Below are 20,149 nucleotides of genomic sequence, written 5' to 3'. Positions count from 1 at the left end.
TATAAAGCCCTTTATTTACGACCCGTGAGAGAGCATTCTACCTTGAAAAGTTCGGCAGGGAAAAATTAGCAATAAGTAAACTGAACGCTGATTGGCTACAGTGTAAACGCGCCTCGGCGCTTGTTTGTTGACATGTTGTCTGCAGGCACTTTTCTGTTATATAAGATATATTTAATAAAACTTTTTGGGGTTTCTTTTTTTTTAAAAAGAGGGATGGTGGTATTGAATAAATCATTTGTTCCAGATTTTCTACATCTTACCAAAACATAGGAACACAATAATTATTATCATTTTGCTTTTGTTTAATATCATTTTTAAAGTGTAAACACACATTCTGTATTAAATCTAGTAATAAATACATGCAAAGAAAAAAAAATCATTTTTCTTACCGGTGAGTACATATCAAAATGAAAACATAATGCAATATGATGATATTTACTTTAGCAATTTCAGTTATAGTGTAATTTCAATGTGTATTTCTTCCCTTTTTGATGAATTATGCACCAGTGATTCAGTCAAGTGTTCATTTCATTGAGATAAAAAATACACTTTCCATTCTTTACAAGGAAACTGAATAAAAGAAAACAAAATCCGACAAGAACATGAACACATGCTCATGACATACTTTACCACTGAAATATGAAAAAAGAACTACAGGGGACAAATATTACACAAATTTCAATTTCATGCAGAATCGCTCTTTTAGTAGTGAATTTTCCTACTTTTAAACTAATTCATTGCACTATCTTTATATTTTCTTTAACATAACACACAGTTATATGTGCGAGCATCATAGCACGAATGTCTGAGACTGAAGTATAAGAATCAAATATGGTTGCAATAATTATAAAATATTATGTGCCATACACATTTCTGTCGGTAAATTTTAAGTACTGATGCAAGTACAGCCCTACATTTTCCGGCAATATTTTTCTTGTAATGTTATGACTAAATGCACAACTTACAGAGAAAAAAATCAATCACAATGCAATCATATGTATAGCTGTATGGTATAGTATAATATATTCTCTTCAGAAGGGCCTTTTATATTGTGTCAGATCAAATCATTCTACCCATTGACCATTGTCATGTTTGTAGTTCACAGTGAAATATGATAAGAAGGGCAGAGTTTAGAAGTACATATTATGTGTGTAGGGTTTAATCTCATGTTTTCAAAATGTGCACTTTTTACTTGTGCAATTTCGTTGAATTGTAGTCTTCATTGATTGTAATATAGGCATCTTTTCTAAAAGTTTAGGTGGCCGTGAAAACGGCCGTTTTGTATTTGTCAGAGACAAAGAAATTTAAGCTCTCTCGCCACGGATACGTCTGGCAAGCTGGATGTCTTTTGGCATGATGGTGACTCTCTTGGCGTGGATAGCGCACAAGTTGGTGTCCTCAAAGAGTCCAACAAGGTAAGCTTCGCTGGCTTCCTGGAGAGCCATGACGGCGGAGCTCTGGAATCGCAGATCAGTCTTGAAGTCCTGAGCAATCTCACGGACCAGACGCTGGAAGGGCAATTTCCTGATGAGCAACTCTGTGCTTTTCTGGTATCTCCTGATCTCACGGAGAGCGACGGTTCCGGGCCTGTATCTGTGGGGTTTCTTGACTCCACCAGTGGCTGGGGCGCTCTTACGGGCGGCCTTGGTAGCCAGTTGTTTACGTGGAGCCTTTCCTCCGGTAGATTTTCTTGCAGTCTGCTTTGTACGAGCCATCTTCGACGAGTGTCAAATGAATGAATGAGGCAGATCGCTCTCTGTATAAATTTTATACCGAGTCGATGAATAACAGGTCTGCCTTCAAAATCACCGCGCCCTCACTAACGACCATTGCCATTGGTTATCCTAACTGAGAGAGCTGGCCTGTGATTAGTCGGTAATAACTCGTGCCCATTGGCCCGGTGCAAAATCATTTCAATCCGGCTTTTGCACAGAATTTGTGAACTTAGAAAATTAGGCGTATATCGGTGAAATTTGAATTTAAGAGATACAGAAAAGCAACCAGTATAAGACTAACAGCAAATTTCGATAGAAATACAACATATACATGTCTTTAAAACTATTCAGCGATTTTCATGTTCATAATCAGATTAAAATCAACAACTCATAGCAACTCAATGCATACATGTAGGCCCTATAATCCGTTAAATACATCCATCAAATTCATAACTGATATAATGTATATGTATACCCTAAAAGGTCGAGTCGCATTATATATTTTTTTCAGAAGCCAAAAATGTTTAGAGAAGAGAGAACAATACATAATCAAGATGCACTAAGTACGTTGTATATATATATGTACACATATTAGAATATTAAAACAAAAACAAAATATATAAATAAACTAGACACGATCTCGTTGCGAGCAACGAGGAGGTCTTCCGTCCGATTTTTAGAATAAGGAATGACCTTACTCTTGATCTTCGTCAACGAAACTTATCCGGTAAAGGAGGCGGAATCTATGAGTGTAATGGGTGAAAGACTATCTATCCCTTTGGTGTCCCTTATTTGAAGGATCAGCTCATTTTCATTCATTTTAATTAAAAGGTATTTTTGTGTACCGCTAATAAGTGTTTAGAAATTGGTCACCGTTTTGAGATATCTGGGAAAAATCGTTTTAATATCCGGTCCTAAAACTCTTTTTAGGGTCCAGATAACAAACAAAATATGGTTGTACATTGTTAAGCACATTATTTTGAGCATCTTTTGTTAAATACTGCTTTCCAGAATTTTCCACTATATCGAGATATTGAGGATCAAAGTGTTGGATTTCTGGCCCCTTAAAATCCCTAATTACATAACATAGGAGTAAATGATTACCATGTATAGGTACATAACCTAAGAATAAACATAATTGGCTCTATAACGTATCACAAAATATTTCACAGTAAAAAGTTATCATTAAAAGACTTTAGAGCCCCCTCAGCCCCTTATTTGAAGGGCCAGCCCCATTTTCTTGATTTCATAAGAATGTTCTTGTCAATTCAAACACTTTTTTTTCAACAAGTGTTTCCAAATTTTGTACCGTTCTCGAGATATCTTGAGAGGGTCGTTTTAGGGGCCGACCCTGTAACTCCTATTAGGGACCGCATAACAAAGAAATTATGGTTGTAGATTGTTAAGCTTAATATTTTGAGCATCTTTTGTTCAATATTGCTTTTCAAAATTTTCCTCCATTTTGAGATATTGAGCATCAAATTTTTGGAATTCTAGCCCCTTAAAATCCCCAATTACGTAACATAAGAGGAAATGATTACAATGTATTGGTAAATAGCCTTAGAATGAACATTATTGCTTCTATAATGTATCACAAAATATTTCACAGTGAAACGTTATCATTAAAAGACTTTAGAGCCCCCTCAGCCCCTTATTTGAAGGGCCAGCCCCTTTTTCTTGATGTCACATAAAAGCTCTTTTTGTTCTACATATTATAACAAAATTCAATCGAGGAAAGAGATATTGAAAGAAAACCACGAAAAATCGCGACGCTTTTTTAACTGTATTTTTCGAGCTCGGGCGAGCTTCGGCGCTTTTGGTCACAGGAAAATATATATACCACATGTCAGATCTACAACCTTTTGTCTACAATCCCTGAAATTTTGAACTCAATATCTTAAATCGTTTAGGAGTTTACCCCTGGACAAGCCGACCCTCTGAAAATCGTTAAATTGTTAATAACTCAAAACCGGAAGTGACGTCATCATTCAAAAAAATTTCCAATAAGGTTCAGATCATTATCTATCAGACCTGAAAGTTTCATGTAAATCGGTGGAGTAATTTTAGAGAAATCGCGTACACAAAATTGGTTGGAAAAAAAAAGAAAAATATCTAGACACGATCTCGTTGCGAGCAACGAGGAGGTCTTCCGTCCGATTTTTAGAAGGTGATATGACGTCATCGACTTTAATTTTCGACAAAACATGATCTGGAAATAGGAGCTGAGTGCTAATGCTTTACTGTAATGCTTTTTTTAAGTTCTCTTAGGTTGCATTTTTAAATACTTGCATTTCATCCAATTATGATAGAAAAGATTAAACTTTTTGTACATCTGGCCCCTAAAATCCCTTGTTAGGTAGCGCATGAGAAAATCATTATATCGTTAGGGTATATTAACGTATTACACCTAGCTTTGCTTTTGTAACCTATTACAAAACATCACTCAGTAAATGACTATATTGATAAGAGACTTTAGGCCCATCATGATCCCTAATTTGGGAAGACAGTCCTTTTTTCTTGATATCAAATGAAAGGTCGATTAATTCTAAACACATTTTGCTCAACAAATTCATTACCGTTCCCGAGATACATGTGAAAGAAAGTTTTTGGGGCCGATCCCTTATCTCCTTATAAGGGCCGTTTAACGACATTTTAAAGATTGAATATTGTTTTGTGCATCATTTTGAGCCTCTTTGCTTCTATACTGCATTTTCAAAGACTTTTCCTTTTTTATATATGAGTAATTATTTTTTTCCGGGCATTTGACCTCTGAAAACCTCTAATTATGTACTGCATGGTAAAATCATTACATTGCTTGGATACATAACTGTAAGATAACAAATTTGCTTTTATGATCTTTCACAAAATATCTCTCAGTAAAGACTTTAGAGCTCTCTGGTCCCCTAATTTGAGAGGCAAACCCTCTTTTCTTGATATCGAATGAAAGATTAAATATCAAATGATATATGTTCGATAAAAATTTGGGACGTTAGACCCCTAAAAACCTATTTACTTAACACATGAAAAAATCAATAGATTCCTTAGATATATAGCAGTTGAGATAGACTCAAAATTTGAAATTTTGTTTAACGTGATTTTGAATGACAACAGTTGTGAACGGAATTGGAGATCATTTTGGAGAATAAACAGGTATTTAAAAAAAGTCATGCACAGGATCATGCATATGACAAATAAAGTTTCTTACACATCTAAATCTTAATGTTAAAACTGCTTAGTCCGATTTTCATTCAAAACAAGTATACGCTTTTAAACGATGGTTATGTTAAGTATGTATGCAATATAATATACGTTGCAGTAGTTTTCCCGGTCAATTAAGCCATATTTCAATGAACAATAATGTACATGTTGAAACTTATTGAATCCGGATGTTGTGTATTCCGGCAAGCTGTCCAATCCGGCGACATTATTCAGCCCCTTTACATTTTTCCTAACATTTTTGTTTAAAAGATGTTGTGCAATCCGGATCCTGTCTATTCTGTAAACCGCCGCGATGAAAAAAACGACCCGACTGCTTATAATTAGTGAGAGTTATCTCCCGTAGTCCGGCCACTTATCGATTGATCGGCCTTCTGCGAGATAATTTATGCTCAATTATCGACCAATTTTTCTGTCGTTGCTTTTGATTTAAACAACTGTGAATTTAGATGCAAAGTAGCAACTTATTTCAGTTTATACCGTTAAGTCTTGTTATAAATAAATACTCATTTTTTGCCATAATTAGATTATAGTTCACCCCATTTTTTCAGGCCGTGATTCAGGAAACTGTGGGAGTAAGACTGCCGATATCGTTTGTCATCCCCTCATTATACCTCGAAACGTTATAATTTCAAATCAGGCACCAAACAATGAAGAGAAATAGAAATATTCGGTGGATCTAAATGTTAAACTATTCTCATGATAAAATTTTGTATTTATGGCAAACGTATATTCACTATTTTTTTTCTCCTACAAGATATAATCTAATGTAATGACTTGTGTTTTGTATCCATAACTTTTAAACTACTCCTTTTAGCCAAATCTGTCAAATATCATGGTCGTTTCACCCTCTTGTGGCAAACCAAGCTGAAATGTTCAATCGATGCGCTGTTGAAAGAAGGACTCGGCTAGAGAAACTTACTGCATGGGCCGTCTAAAATTATAAATTTTAATGATAAATTTAGAAACTTTCACAATTTGTAAATTTTACAATTTCGCAATGTGTAATTCTTCGCGGTTTGTAAAGCGTAAACTGTCCAAAACCATTTTATATCGTATAAAACAAATGAATATTGAATTCATTCCTTTAATAATTTGCACAAAATAATTTAAATGTTATTCATGCCACCAGTGTTTGAAACTTTAGACCGCTCTTGATAGATATATTTGAGAAAGAAATTTTAAGGGTCTTCTTATCGGGGCCGTGTAACAAAATTTGATCCATTTCCGAGAAAATGCGTGCACAAAAATCGTTAATAAAGGAAAAGAATGCAGGAAACGGAAGCTCTTGACAAGGGGGCGGGAAGTGCTTTAAAATTCCTATTAACATGTATTTAACTTACCTTGTAAAATTATCAACCATAGGCATTGGATAACTGCTATTGCTTAATTGGCAAATTTGATTTGCTTATTGACTCCATAACCTCTACAATTTCGCTTTTATAAAATACATATGATCATGTACTCCAATCAGGTGTTGTACTTTACAGAACGTTCTTTACGCGATCGATGAGCGCTTCTTTTGGGAAAGAACAGTCCTAATCAGACAGCAAATACATAATACAGCATGCAGACGTTTTATTAAAATATATAAAATTTATGTATTAAATATTCGCGTGTGCCTGAATATGCATAGCCCATTCGATTTGAAAATTTCCCTTATCTACTAAGAAGTATTTTTAATCATGTGACTGTCCTCTACTCGATCTTAAACTGTCCCAATCCAATCAAAACTTTTACTCACCGAATGTACATAAACTTTTTTAAAACTTGCATATTCTTTCAGAATATAATTTCAATTAAAAAAAATCAAATCAATAAAAGAATAAAATCAGCAATGAATATTCTTTATATGAATCAGACTACCATTGAAAAAGGTTAAAACAATAGTGTGACTCTTAGTCTTTTACGGCCTAAATATAAAAAAACTTCAACTTGTTTAAAAATGGTTAGTTTTATCGTGCCCGCACCTACCGCAAGCATGTAACATTGTACCACTTAAGCTGCCTTATCTCGAACGCTTTTTAAATATATTTCAACTTTCAATGTCTACCACTCTCTCTCTCTCTCTCTCTCTCTCTCTCTCTCTCTCTCTCTCTCTCTCTCTCTCTTAGCTCATAAAAAGATTCTAATATTTTGTTAGCCAACTGAATTATAACAGATTACAGATACTTTAGATGTGCGTGTTGGAATAATCATGCTGTGAATATCGACTATATTTTGTTGAAGTAGGTAATGTAATGCATTAAATTCTTAGCAGCAAAATGTCAGAAATAGACACAGGTGAATGTATTTACATTTCAACTAGTACGACTGTAAAACATTGTTAGCAGGTTTTTATTTTTATTTTACGCACTTTGATTTAAATCAATGATTTGCATCGTTAACCAATATATTGATTGAAAATAAAATTTAACAGAGAATGAATGAACATTCAAATGTGTGATAACGTATAAACACGAGAAGCATGTGTCCTAGACTACAGCGAATCGGTTGTCCGATTGTCCACGGGCCGAGGAGATGCCGCGCTATGAAAATGTACACCCTACGTGGTAGGTTTGACATGTTTGCAGGCTGATAAATTTTATTTTCCAACAATAATACTATTTCATGACATAGACAAGATCACAAAGAACGCCTTATTTCAATGACAGCCATACTATTTTTTTTCAAATACGATACCAAAAACAGCATTACTTCGTAGTTAATCGTATAATCGTTTTTCTTTTACTCTTTAATATCGTTAATTTTGGAATTCTTTGTGTTTGCAGCTACATGAATAAACCCATGTGTGCATTACAACAAGGCGCAAATCTTGTGTATTGTATAACGGAAGACCGCTCGCTTGTAAGTCCAGCCGCAACCTATTTCCTCGGCCGCGGGCAAGGGTTCGGATACGTGTAATTGTTTACATACATGCAGCTCGAAATCCAGCTAAATTTTAAATGCGATTCAAATGGATTGCATAGAAGCAATTCTTTTATTCATACTGTGTTTCCCTATCATAGAATTAAACTGTTTAAACACTTTCCGCATGTAACCTGGTACACTTGCTATGGCAGTAGGTAAAAGTATAATCTGTTTTTATTTACTACTAAAATCGGAATTTTTGTGTTTGAATCTACATAAATAAACGCGTGTGTGCATTACAGCTGGACGCAGATCTTGTGTATTATATAACGGCAGATCGCTCGCTAGTCCAGCCGCGACCTATTTCCTCGGCCGCGGGCAAGGGTGTTCACATACACAGCTCCGAATCCATCTAGATTTTTAAAGCAACTCAAAGGCATTGCAAAGAATTAGTTCTTTTATCCATAATGTGTTTCACTAGAAAAAACTAAAATGTTTAAACACTTTCAGTATGTAAACTGGTACCCTTTATGTCAGTTTTACGCACAAACACCCAGTTTATTTGCCAAAAAAACACAAATACATGGTAGCAAGTCTGGCATTTTACACTCATATTACGCAATGCACGAACAAAATATTATTGCCACGACATTAATAAGATCATAATGAACAACTTTTGCAGCGACAGCCATATCGAAATCTTAACCACTTTTGAGTTATAAAGCGATATCTTTCAAGAACTCTAGGTCCCTGACTGGAGGGACCAGCTCCTTTTTCTTGATGTCAAATTAAAGACCTTTGAAACATTTTTCTTTTCTGTTTTACATGTGTTAACAAATTATTTCCGGGAAAAAAGATAAACTAAGAAAACCATGCAAAATCACAATGCTTTTTTATCTCATTTTTTGAGCGCTACCGAGCTCCGGCGCTTTTTGCGCTGAAAAATTATAAATGCCCTATTACATATCTACAATCTTTTATCTATCATTCCTGAAACTTTCAACTCAATATCTTTTTAAGTTTATGAGAACCTTCGTGGACAAGTTGACCCTCTAAAAATCGTTAAATCTTTAATATCTCAAAAATGGAAGTGACGTCATTATTAAAAAAAATTTGCAATAAGGTTCAGAGCAATATCTATCAGATCGAAAAGTTTCATGTAAATCGGCCGAGTAGTTTGTGAGAAATCGCGTACACAAAATACGTAAGAAAAAAAATAATAGGGAAAAAGAAACCGAACGAAAACAATAAGGTCTTCCGTTGGAAAACGGAAGACCTTAATAAATAAACTTACCACGATATCTCAGAAAATGCCATGGGATGTAATCCAGTGCACTCATCCTGTAAATGCAGAGAGAAATGAGAATAGTCTGCTGTTCCCACATTCATAGTGACTGACACAATCATGTATATTTCATCCTGTATATGCACACTTCACATGTTCCTGTCCTGTAGAATTCAACAAAATAATAATTATGACTATGCTCCTTATTTATTTTTTGTTTGCTTTTGAAAAAGATTGACAAGCATGAATTCAATCACATGTCAAATAAAAAAAAAAGGTAATGTGCATGCAGCCTCATCCTACATCTATGATTAGATATGTACTTGTTGAATTAACAATTACATTTAAATGAGTTCTTCTGTTAAAACATTCCAATGGCATGTAAAAAAGATTAAAAACTAAGTGTTATATGCTGATATATGAATTCAAAATATTGTGAATTAAACAGGCCTCATTCGACTGATTGTCGCATTTGTGATATTTTCATATCCCTTATTTATTCTTATACTCATAGAAAAAAAAAAAATCCTCCTTGGAAGGGGGGGTGTTAGGTGTTTGGTGGGTTATTTATGGGTTTTTTGGTGTTTTTTTTGTAATGTTGGGGACAGAGGCAGGGTGGGCATGCTATTGTTTAAAAAAAAAGATATCATTTGCACATTAATATTATTTTTTTTACAAGTTTAATACAAAGGCTAAAAATGTCATATTCATTACATGTTTCATGTGAATATATGTCAAGTGCAGAGACTAACATTTTCTAAATATAGGAAAACATGCACAGATAGTAATAATGCACGTCAATTCATTTTGTTTGTGTCTGTTTTTTGTTCATTATATCATTCATAATCAATGGATGATATTTCCAATACAAATGAAGAAATAAAGTAATGAATGAATGAATGAATGAATACATGGAATGAATACCGACAGTCGTCACCTTTTTTTTTATGCGATTTTAAAAACTATGTTTTATTAGATATGCACCCAAGCATGTAATATTACATTCATGACACACACACACACACATGTACGTTTCTTTGTTATTTGTAATTGAGACATCTTTTCGAAAAATATGGGTAGCCCTGAAAAGGGCTTTTTTTTTTTTTAAAGTGAGCAATCTGCAGTGATGCTGGAATTGCTTATTTCTTTGCTGCTGCCTTCTTGGGAGTCTTGGCTTTCTTTGCAGCTGACTTCTTAGGTGTCTTGACCTTCTTTGGCTTGGCTGCTGCCTTCTTTGGGGATTTAGTTGCTGCCTTCTTCTTTGGAGTCTTAACCTTCTTCGGTCCGGCTGCTTTCTTGGGGGACTTCTTCTTCTTCTCTGCAGTCTTTTTCTCTCCGGCTACCTTCTTTGGTTTTGCTGCTGCGGCCTTCTTGGGTTTTGCTGCCTTAGGCTTGGCAACTTTCTTGGCCTTTGGCTTCTTCTCAGTCTTGGGCTTGTCACCAAGCTTGAAGGAGCCACTGGCGCCTGTGCCCTTGGCTTGTTTCAGAGCACCTTTCTTCACTCCGTTCTTCAGAGCCATTTTCAAGTGGGCGTTGATGGAGTTGACGTCGTTGCCGACTTTGTAGTTGGCCATTATGTACTTTAGAATGGCTTGTCTGGAAGATCCGCCACGCTCTTTCAAAGATTCCAGGGCGGCCCTGATCATGTCAACGTACTTGGGGTGCGCTGCTGGCACCTTAGGCTTTGTAACCTTCTTCTTGGCTGGGGTTGTGGTTGCTGTATCTGCCATGGTTTCGGACGAAATGGAAACGGCGTTCTATTCACTGCGAACTAAGACGAGGAAATAATGGGGTCACAAGCACTCGCTGTTTTTGTTTACATCGAGCGCGGACGTCCTCGAAAACATCCCCTAAAATCGAAGCGCTTGTTCATACTGAGGTCGATGTGTGTTTTGATGTTGGTGTTTGCATCCTTGTTTCGACGTTTCATAGGCCGCAATTGTAACTATTCTACTAAAAACACGTAATGTGGATATATCTGTAAAGTATTATCTGCGTTTCGCCCGTAAAAATATCACGAAAATAATCAAAATTAAACGAAAACATAGGCCAGACTATCATTTTGCAACTGCACAGACAGCTAAAAGTCGCGCAATCTCTCTAAAAATTATAATTTTTTACAACTTATTCAGGGCTATAACCTGTTCACTTACTGAGACATGTATACTCAATGTCGTTTATTGTGGGGTGAAGTAATTCATGTTTCTTTTTTAACGAAACACGCGACAGCTCCGTGCATCCAGAAACACGCCACACAAAAATACGTGCCGGGAAAATGTTTACTCTAGAAATGATTGTAAATTTAAAAACCTGTCGGATAGAACAAATGAGACCAACACATAAATATCAAATTTGACAAAGGAAAAACTATATGTTAGTTTATCTATTACACGCAGCATTCTAGTGCAAAATACGCTGTAAAATCGTTTTGCTTATATACGAATTGTAATCCGACAAAGAAAAAAAAAATTCCATTCCTTTATTCCTTCACTAATTAATTAAACAAACTAAAATTTGTAAAAAAGAATTTCTATTTTAAAAATCCATTTCATTCATTCATTCATTCATCCATTCATTCATTTTTTGTATTCATCGCGAACCTATCTTTTTTTATCGTACCGAATGGTTTAGCTGCGCCTCAGAGTGTACACCATTACCTTAAGTTAGAAAGAAATAATATGCGGTACCAAATATGTAATAAACTTTTCCAAGAATGTCATGCGACCAGCATGCGAAGTTAAAACACTTATTCACAGAACACATATTTCATCCCACATTGGTATTTGCATGATCTCTCGTTTAATTTTTCATCCTATATTAATTCTAATACTGTAAATTTGATTGAAACCATCTACCAGCAACGTGTGAGGCAAACATCGTAAACTTATTATCTCGAGCTACCTCCAAAAAAAAAAAAAAAAAAAAAAAAAAAAAAATCACATGTACATCAGATTGCATTTATAGATATATCCATAAGCCTATACAGATGTAGATTTCGAAATTAATGCACATACAATTTATACAATATTCACCCCTAGCTTTCAATATCATTGATCTCTGACATAAATGTATTATTCACAGTAGCACTTCATCGAGTATAAGTACATATGAATCGTAATAATTTGACATTTATGTGACAGAGTATGCATGTGTGTATATATATATATATACGTTTCTTATCAATGGGTTTCAAACACTTCAGTTATATAAACACAGAAACCTAGAATTGTATATTTCCTTTTATACGACAAGTCGTTATCCAAGCACACAAAATCAGTTCAGTTAGAAATGGTTATTAATTAACGACCTGGTTATATACAGCACGCAAATTGTGCGAACATTCACGTGAATTTCTCCATAGTCTGTATCATCTATATGCGCCAAGTGTCTATTTATTTATTTTTTTCATTTATTTATTTATCTCTCTCTTTATTTTAAAGTCTGGCGATTTCCTTTACAAAATTAAATCGGGGAAAACGTTGATTACATGCAGTCAGGGACGAGGATGGTATATTAATTGACAGCGTAATAGAAATGAAATTAATCGAAATACAAATAGAATGTGCAAATCGGAATCAAAATATTGAACACAGACAGTTTTAAATTAATGTGTGTGTGTTTCTTTTTTCTTGAAAGCAACTGCACGCACGCTAATATATACCGTTGTCTCGATAATCTAAGAAGCGTGTATCTACGTGTGCTTTTTATATAAATGCTTATGTGCATGTACACTGCATATTATAGAGGCATCTTTTCGAAAAATATGGGTGGCCGTGAAAACGGCCGTTTGGTATAGACAAAAAAGTCGACAGAGCTGACTTTTTACTTGGCGGCGGGCTTCTGGGTCTTCTTGGGGAGGAGCACGGCCTGGATGTTGGGCAGAACACCACCCTGGGCGATGGTCACGCCGGACAGAAGTTTGTTCAACTCCTCGTCGTTGCGGATGGCCAGCTGCAGGTGACGGGGGATGATTCTGGTCTTTTTGTTGTCACGGGCTGCGTTGCCTGCCAACTCCAACACTTCAGCGGCCAAGTACTCAAGAACGGCGGCCAGGTACACAGGGGCACCGGCTCCGACTCTCTCGGCGTAGTTGCCCTTCCTCAGCAGACGGTGGATACGACCCACGGGGAACTGAAGTCCGGCACGGGATGATCGGCTCTTTGCCTTTCCCTTCACTTTACCTCCTTTACCACGTCCAGACATTTTCAAGTTGTAGGTTGGGTGCTGACAAAATGATATCAACGAATAACACACGATGCGCTGCGCCACGCTATTTAAACACTTCCACGGATTGAAATGTTCCGCCAATCGCTACGCTTGTCTTATACGCACCTCGGGCAAACCGACCAATTTAATGTTTACAAGGACGTCCGCAATTTACCTGTTCGCTTCAATCCCCCTCGCGTGATATATAAAGCCGCGATTCGCTTAGCGCCACTCATAGTTTCAGTTTGCCAGCAATCTGTAAACATGCCACCCAAAGTCGGATCTAAAGGAGCTAAGAAAGCCGCCACCAAGGCCAAGGCCCAGAGAACTGGGGACAAGAAAAAGCGCAGGAGGAGGAGGGAATCCTACGCTATCTACATCTACAAAGTCCTGAAGCAGGTGCACCCTGACACTGGAGTTTCCAGCAAGGCCATGAGCATCATGAATTCTTTCGTCAATGACATCTTCGAGAGAATCGCCGCCGAGGCTTCCCGCCTGGCCCACTACAACAAACGCTCAACCATCACCAGCAGAGAAATCCAGACTGCAGTCCGTCTTCTCCTGCCCGGTGAATTGGCCAAGCACGCTGTCTCTGAAGGCACCAAGGCTGTCACCAAGTACACCAGCAGCAAGTAAACTGCAAGCAGTGGCAGTTTGATAAAACAAAACGGCCCTTTTCAGGGCCACACAAATTTTTCGAAAAGCTACCATCTTTATAATGCAATAGTAAACAACTGTTTCAGTTGTGTGTACTGGTTGTGTCATTGTAATGCTGTCAATTTCTTAAACAGTCCTTTAAGAAAAATAAACAAATACATGAAGAAAAAAAAAACCCTCAAACACACATACATCAAATACAAATTATGCATCAGAGGGGTACGTACATGTACAATAAAAACAAAATCTTTCCCAATTACAGCACATGTGCCCGATTTCCACAGATTTCTCCTATTTTCGATGTAATAGTCTTAGAGTACAGAAGAATCCCATTGGTTGTGTTTATTTATAGTTGTGTTTATATATAGTTGTGTTTATTTATAATGGCACATAACTGATAGTTATGACTGAACAATTTAACATATGATCTGTCTGTTGAATACTATTATCTAATGTTATAATAAATCTGTAACAACATATTCTGGGCACACAACTATGCTGTATATTCTAATTTATTTCCCCACCTATTAATTGTTACAACGATAATTCACTTCCGCAGATTTTAAGACTTGAATATGGTCCACAATAGCCCATATATTATTTCATTGTAATTTATTGATATTCAAATATCAGAAAACAATCGATAAATGATGTGTTTATGTTTACATAGTATGTGTCTATTTAAACATGTTATAATATAGATTTTTGGAATAAAAAAATAACCAAACATTTATATCTAACAGCTGGTGAAATATATTGCTTTGTTTAAACTGCACGGAATGATTTGGTCCTTATTCTGAATATCAAGATTGTTAAAAAAGAAATAATAAAAATACAAATATGGTTGGGTTAGTACTATTAGTAATATTAGTACTAGTCAAATTTGAATATAGAAAGCATGTCAGGGAAAGGTGTGATATTGACAATGATGTGTGTGTGTCTTGTTTTTTTTTTTTCTTTTTTTTTTGGGGGGGGGGGGGGGGGGGGGTTAGGGAACGGGTGGTGGTTTGACCTTGCCTTAACATTAACTACTTATCAATAACCCTTTCTGTATTCCATTAACTCCTGTTCTTTATGTCAGATATACATATATCATAACCCAGTATGTACAACATTTCACAACATGTGTGATAGAGGCATCTTTTCTAAAAATTTGGTGGCCGTTAAAACGGCCGTTTGTTGTCCTGTGCGTGTAGCACAAAGGCGGTTGGTTGTCTAACCACCGAATCCGTAGAGGGTACGTCCCTGTCTCTTCAGAGCGTAGACAACGTCCATGGCTGTGACGGTCTTCCTCTTGGCGTGCTCTGTGTATGTGACTGCGTCACGGATGACGTTCTCAAGGAACACCTTCAGGACACCACGGGTCTCCTCGTAGATGAGTCCGGAGATACGTTTGACTCCACCTCTGCGTGCAAGACGACGGATGGCGGGCTTGGTGATACCCTGGATGTTATCTCTCAAGACTTTCCTGTGACGCTTGGCGCCCCCCTTTCCAAGTCCTTTTCCTCCTTTACCACGTCCAGACATGTTTTCTCTCAGTTAAAGTGTACTGAAATGATCATCTACTGCCGCGTGAACAGCTTATAAAGCCCTTTATTTACGACCCGTGAGAGAGCATTCTACCTTGAAAAGTTCGGCAGGGAAAAATTAGCAATAAGTAAACTGAACGCTGATTGGCTACAGTGTAAACGCGCCTCGGCGCTTGTTTGTTGACATGTTGTCTGCAGGCACTTTTCTGTTATATAAGATATATTTAATAAAACTTTTTGGGGTTTCTTTTTTTTTAAAAAGAGGGATGGTGGTATTGAATAAATCATTTGTTCCAGATTTTCTACATCTTACCAAAACATAGGAACACAATAATTATTATCATTTTGCTTTTGTTTAATATCATTTTTAAAGTGTAAACACACATTCTGTATTAAATCTAGTAATAAATACATGCAAAGAAAAAAAAATCATTTTTCTTACCGGTGAGTACATATCAAAATGAAAACATAATGCAATATGATGATATTTACTTTAGCAATTTCAGTTATAGTGTAATTTCAATGTGTATTTCTTCCCTTTTTGATGAATTATGCACCAGTGATTCAGTCAAGTGTTCATTTCATTGAGATAAAAAATACACTTTCCATTCTTTACAAGGAAACTGAATAAAAGAAAACAAAATCCGACAAGAACATGAACACATGCTCATGACATACTTTACCACTGAAATATGAAAAAAGAACTACAGGGGACAAATATTACACAAATTTCAATTTCATGCAGAATCGCTCTTTTAGTAGTGAATTTTCCTACTTTTAAACTAATTCATTGCACTATCTTTATATTTTCTTTAACATAACACACAGTTATATGTGCGAGCATCATAGCACGAATGTCTGAGACTGAAGTATAAGAATCAAATATGGTTGCAATAATTATAAAATATTATGTGCCATACACATTTCTGTCGGTAAATTTTAAGTACTGATGCAAGTACAGCCCTACATTTTCCGGCAATATTTTTCTTGTAATGTTATGACTAAATGCACAACTTACAGAGAAAAAAATCAATCACAATGCAATCATATGTATAGCTGTATGGTATAGTATAATATATTCTCTTCAGAAGGGCCTTTTATATTGTGTCAGATCAAATCATTCTACCCATTGACCATTGTCATGTTTGTAGTTCACAGTGAAATATGATAAGAAGGGCAGAGTTTAGAAGTACATATTATGTGTGTAGGGTTTAATCTCATGTTTTCAAAATGTGCACTTTTTACTTGTGCAATTTCGTTGAATTGTAGTCTTCATTGATTGTAATATAGGCATCTTTTCTAAAAGTTTAGGTGGCCGTGAAAACGGCCGTTTTGTATTTGTCAGAGACAAAGAAATTTAAGCTCTCTCGCCACGGATACGTCTGGCAAGCTGGATGTCTTTTGGCATGATGGTGACTCTCTTGGCGTGGATAGCGCACAAGTTGGTGTCCTCAAAGAGTCCAACAAGGTAAGCTTCGCTGGCTTCCTGGAGAGCCATGACGGCGGAGCTCTGGAATCGCAGATCAGTCTTGAAGTCCTGAGCAATCTCACGGACCAGACGCTGGAAGGGCAATTTCCTGATGAGCAACTCTGTGCTTTTCTGGTATCTCCTGATCTCACGGAGAGCGACGGTTCCGGGCCTGTATCTGTGGGGTTTCTTGACTCCACCAGTGGCTGGGGCGCTCTTACGGGCGGCCTTGGTAGCCAGTTGTTTACGTGGAGCCTTTCCTCCGGTAGATTTTCTTGCAGTCTGCTTTGTACGAGCCATCTTCGACGAGTGTCAAATGAATGAATGAGGCAGATCGCTCTCTGTATAAATTTTATACCGAGTCGATGAATAACAGGTCTGCCTTCAAAATCACCGCGCCCTCACTAACGACCATTGCCATTGGTTATCCTAACTGAGAGAGCTGGCCTGTGATTAGTCGGTAATAACTCGTGCCCATTGGCCCGGTGCAAAATCATTTCAATCCGGCTTTTGCACAGAATTTGTGAACTTAGAAAATTAGGCGTATATCGGTGAAATTTGAATTTAAGAGATACAGAAAAGCAACCAGTATAAGACTAACAGCAAATTTCGATAGAAATACAACATATACATGTCTTTAAAACTATTCAGCGATTTTCATGTTCATAATCAGATTAAAATCAACAACTCATAGCAACTCAATGCATACATGTAGGCCCTATAATCCGTTAAATACATCCATCAAATTCATAACTGATATAATGTATATGTATACCCTAAAAGGTCGAGTCGCATTATATATTTTTTTCAGAAGCCAAAAATGTTTAGAGAAGAGAGAACAATACATAATCAAGATGCACTAAGTACGTTGTATATATATATGTACACATATTAGAATATTAAAACAAAAACAAAATATATAAATAAATAAATAAACTTACCACGATATCTCAGAAAATGCCATGGGATGTAATCCAGTGCACTCATCCTGTAAATGCAGAGAGAAATGAGAATAGTCTGCTGTTCCCACATTCATAGTGACTGACACAATCATGTATATTTCATCCTGTATATGCACACTTCACATGTTCCTGTCCTGTAGAATTCAACAAAATAATAATTATGACTATGCTCCTTATTTATTTTTTGTTTGCTTTTGAAAAAGATTGACAAGCATGAATTCAATCACATGTCAAATAAAAAAAAAAGGTAATGTGCATGCAGCCTCATCCTACATCTATGATTAGATATGTACTTGTTGAATTAACAATTACATTTAAATGAGTTCTTCTGTTAAAACATTCCAATGGCATGTAAAAAAGATTAAAAACTAAGTGTTATATGCTGATATATGAATTCAAAATATTGTGAATTAAACAGGCCTCATTCGACTGATTGTCGCATTTGTGATATTTTCATATCCCTTATTTATTCTTATACTCATAGAAAAAAAAAAAATCCTCCTTGGAAGGGGGGTGTTAGGTGTTTGGTGGGTTATTTATGGGTTTTTTGGTGTTTTTTTTGTAATGTTGGGGACAGAGGCAGGGTGGGCATGCTATTGTTTAAAAAAAAAGATATCATTTGCACATTAATATTATTTTTTTTACAAGTTTAATACAAAGGCTAAAAATGTCATATTCATTACATGTTTCATGTGAATATATGTCAAGTGCAGAGACTAACATTTTCTAAATATAGGAAAACATGCACAGATAGTAATAATGCACGTCAATTCATTTTGTTTGTGTCTGTTTTTTGTTCATTATATCATTCATAATCAATGGATGATATTTCCAATACAAATGAAGAAATAAAGTAATGAATGAATGAATGAATGAATACATGGAATGAATACCGACAGTCGTCACCTTTTTTTTTATGCGATTTTAAAAACTATGTTTTATTAGATATGCACCCAAGCATGTAATATTACATTCATGACACACACACACACACATGTACGTTTCTTTGTTATTTGTAATTGAGACATCTTTTCGAAAAATATGGGTAGCCCTGAAAAGGGCTTTTTTTTTTTTTAAAGTGAGCAATCTGCAGTGATGCTGGAATTGCTTATTTCTTTGCTGCTGCCTTCTTGGGAGTCTTGGCTTTCTTTGCAGCTGACTTCTTAGGTGTCTTGACCTTCTTTGGCTTGGCTGCTGCCTTCTTTGGGGATTTAGTTGCTGCCTTCTTCTTTGGAGTCTTAACCTTCTTCGGTCCGGCTGCTTTCTTGGGGGACTTCTTCTTCTTCTCTGCAGTCTTTTTCTCTCCGGCTACCTTCTTTGGTTTTGCTGCTGCGGCCTTCTTGGGTTTTGCTGCCTTAGGCTTGGCAACTTTCTTGGCCTTTGGCTTCTTCTCAGTCTTGGGCTTGTCACCAAGCTTGAAGGAGCCACTGGCGCCTGTGCCCTTGGCTTGTTTCAGAGCACCTTTCTTCACTCCGTTCTTCAGAGCCATTTTCAAGTGGGCGTTGATGGAGTTGACGTCGTTGCCGACTTTGTAGTTGGCCATTATGTACTTTAGAATGGCTTGTCTGGAAGATCCGCCACGCTCTTTCAAAGATTCCAGGGCGGCCCTGATCATGTCAACGTACTTGGGGTGCGCTGCTGGCACCTTAGGCTTTGTAACCTTCTTCTTGGCTGGGGTTGTGGTTGCTGTATCTGCCATGGTTTCGGACGAAATGGAAACGGCGTTCTATTCACTGCGAACTAAGACGAGGAAATAATGGGGTCACAAGCACTCGCTGTTTTTGTTTACATCGAGCGCGGACGTCCTCGAAAACATCCCCTAAAATCGAAGCGCTTGTTCATACTGAGGTCGATGTGTGTTTTGATGTTGGTGTTTGCATCCTTGTTTCGACGTTTCATAGGCCGCAATTGTAACTATTCTACTAAAAACACGTAATGTGGATATATCTGTAAAGTATTATCTGCGTTTCGCCCGTAAAAATATCACGAAAATAATCAAAATTAAACGAAAACATAGGCCAGACTATCATTTTGCAACTGCACAGACAGCTAAAAGTCGCGCAATCTCTCTAAAAATTATAATTTTTTACAACTTATTCAGGGCTATAACCTGTTCACTTACTGAGACATGTATACTCAATGTCGTTTATTGTGGGGTGAAGTAATTCATGTTTCTTTTTTAACGAAACACGCGACAGCTCCGTGCATCCAGAAACACGCCACACAAAAATACGTGCCGGGAAAATGTTTACTCTAGAAAT

General features: G+C 36.5%; 5 protein-coding genes across 5 annotated transcripts; 1 reads left to right on the top strand and 4 right to left on the bottom strand.

Moving 5' to 3' along the window:
• Positions 1 to 175: 175 nt before the first annotated feature.
• LOC128168681 (histone H3) lies at positions 176 to 2,191 on the bottom strand. The gene has a single exon (XM_052834830.1). It carries the CDS (start codon positions 1,713 to 1,715, stop codon positions 1,305 to 1,307), a length of 411 nt encoding a protein of 136 aa, XP_052690790.1. The 5' UTR covers positions 1,716 to 2,191; the 3' UTR covers positions 176 to 1,304.
• Positions 2,192 to 12,035: 9,844 nt separating this feature from the next.
• LOC128168685 (histone H2A-like) lies at positions 12,036 to 13,342 on the bottom strand. Its single transcript, XM_052834833.1, has one exon. It carries the CDS (start codon positions 13,267 to 13,269, stop codon positions 12,889 to 12,891), a length of 381 nt encoding a protein of 126 aa, XP_052690793.1. The 5' UTR covers positions 13,270 to 13,342; the 3' UTR covers positions 12,036 to 12,888.
• Positions 13,343 to 13,347: 5 nt separating this feature from the next.
• LOC128168679 (histone H2B-like) lies at positions 13,348 to 14,112 on the top strand. Its single transcript, XM_052834828.1, has one exon. It carries the CDS (start codon positions 13,363 to 13,365, stop codon positions 13,906 to 13,908), a length of 546 nt encoding a protein of 181 aa, XP_052690788.1. The 5' UTR covers positions 13,348 to 13,362; the 3' UTR covers positions 13,909 to 14,112.
• A 969-nt stretch (positions 14,113 to 15,081) lies between these two features.
• LOC128168684 (histone H4) lies at positions 15,082 to 15,500 on the bottom strand. The gene has a single exon (XM_052834832.1). It carries the CDS (start codon positions 15,454 to 15,456, stop codon positions 15,145 to 15,147), a length of 312 nt encoding a protein of 103 aa, XP_052690792.1. The 5' UTR covers positions 15,457 to 15,500; the 3' UTR covers positions 15,082 to 15,144.
• Positions 15,501 to 15,686: 186 nt separating this feature from the next.
• On the bottom strand, positions 15,687 to 17,721 carry LOC128168680 (histone H3). The gene has a single exon (XM_052834829.1). It carries the CDS (start codon positions 17,224 to 17,226, stop codon positions 16,816 to 16,818), a length of 411 nt encoding a protein of 136 aa, XP_052690789.1. The 5' UTR covers positions 17,227 to 17,721; the 3' UTR covers positions 15,687 to 16,815.
• Between the last annotated feature and the right edge of the window lie 2,428 nt (positions 17,722 to 20,149).

The sequence above is a fragment of the Crassostrea angulata genome, unplaced genomic scaffold (assembly GCF_025612915.1).
Source record: "Crassostrea angulata isolate pt1a10 unplaced genomic scaffold, ASM2561291v2 HiC_scaffold_41, whole genome shotgun sequence".
NCBI lineage: Eukaryota > Metazoa > Mollusca > Bivalvia > Ostreida > Ostreidae > Magallana > Magallana angulata.
The sequence above is the reverse complement of the archived record's forward strand: the minus strand, read 5'-3'. Positions and strand labels throughout refer to the sequence as shown.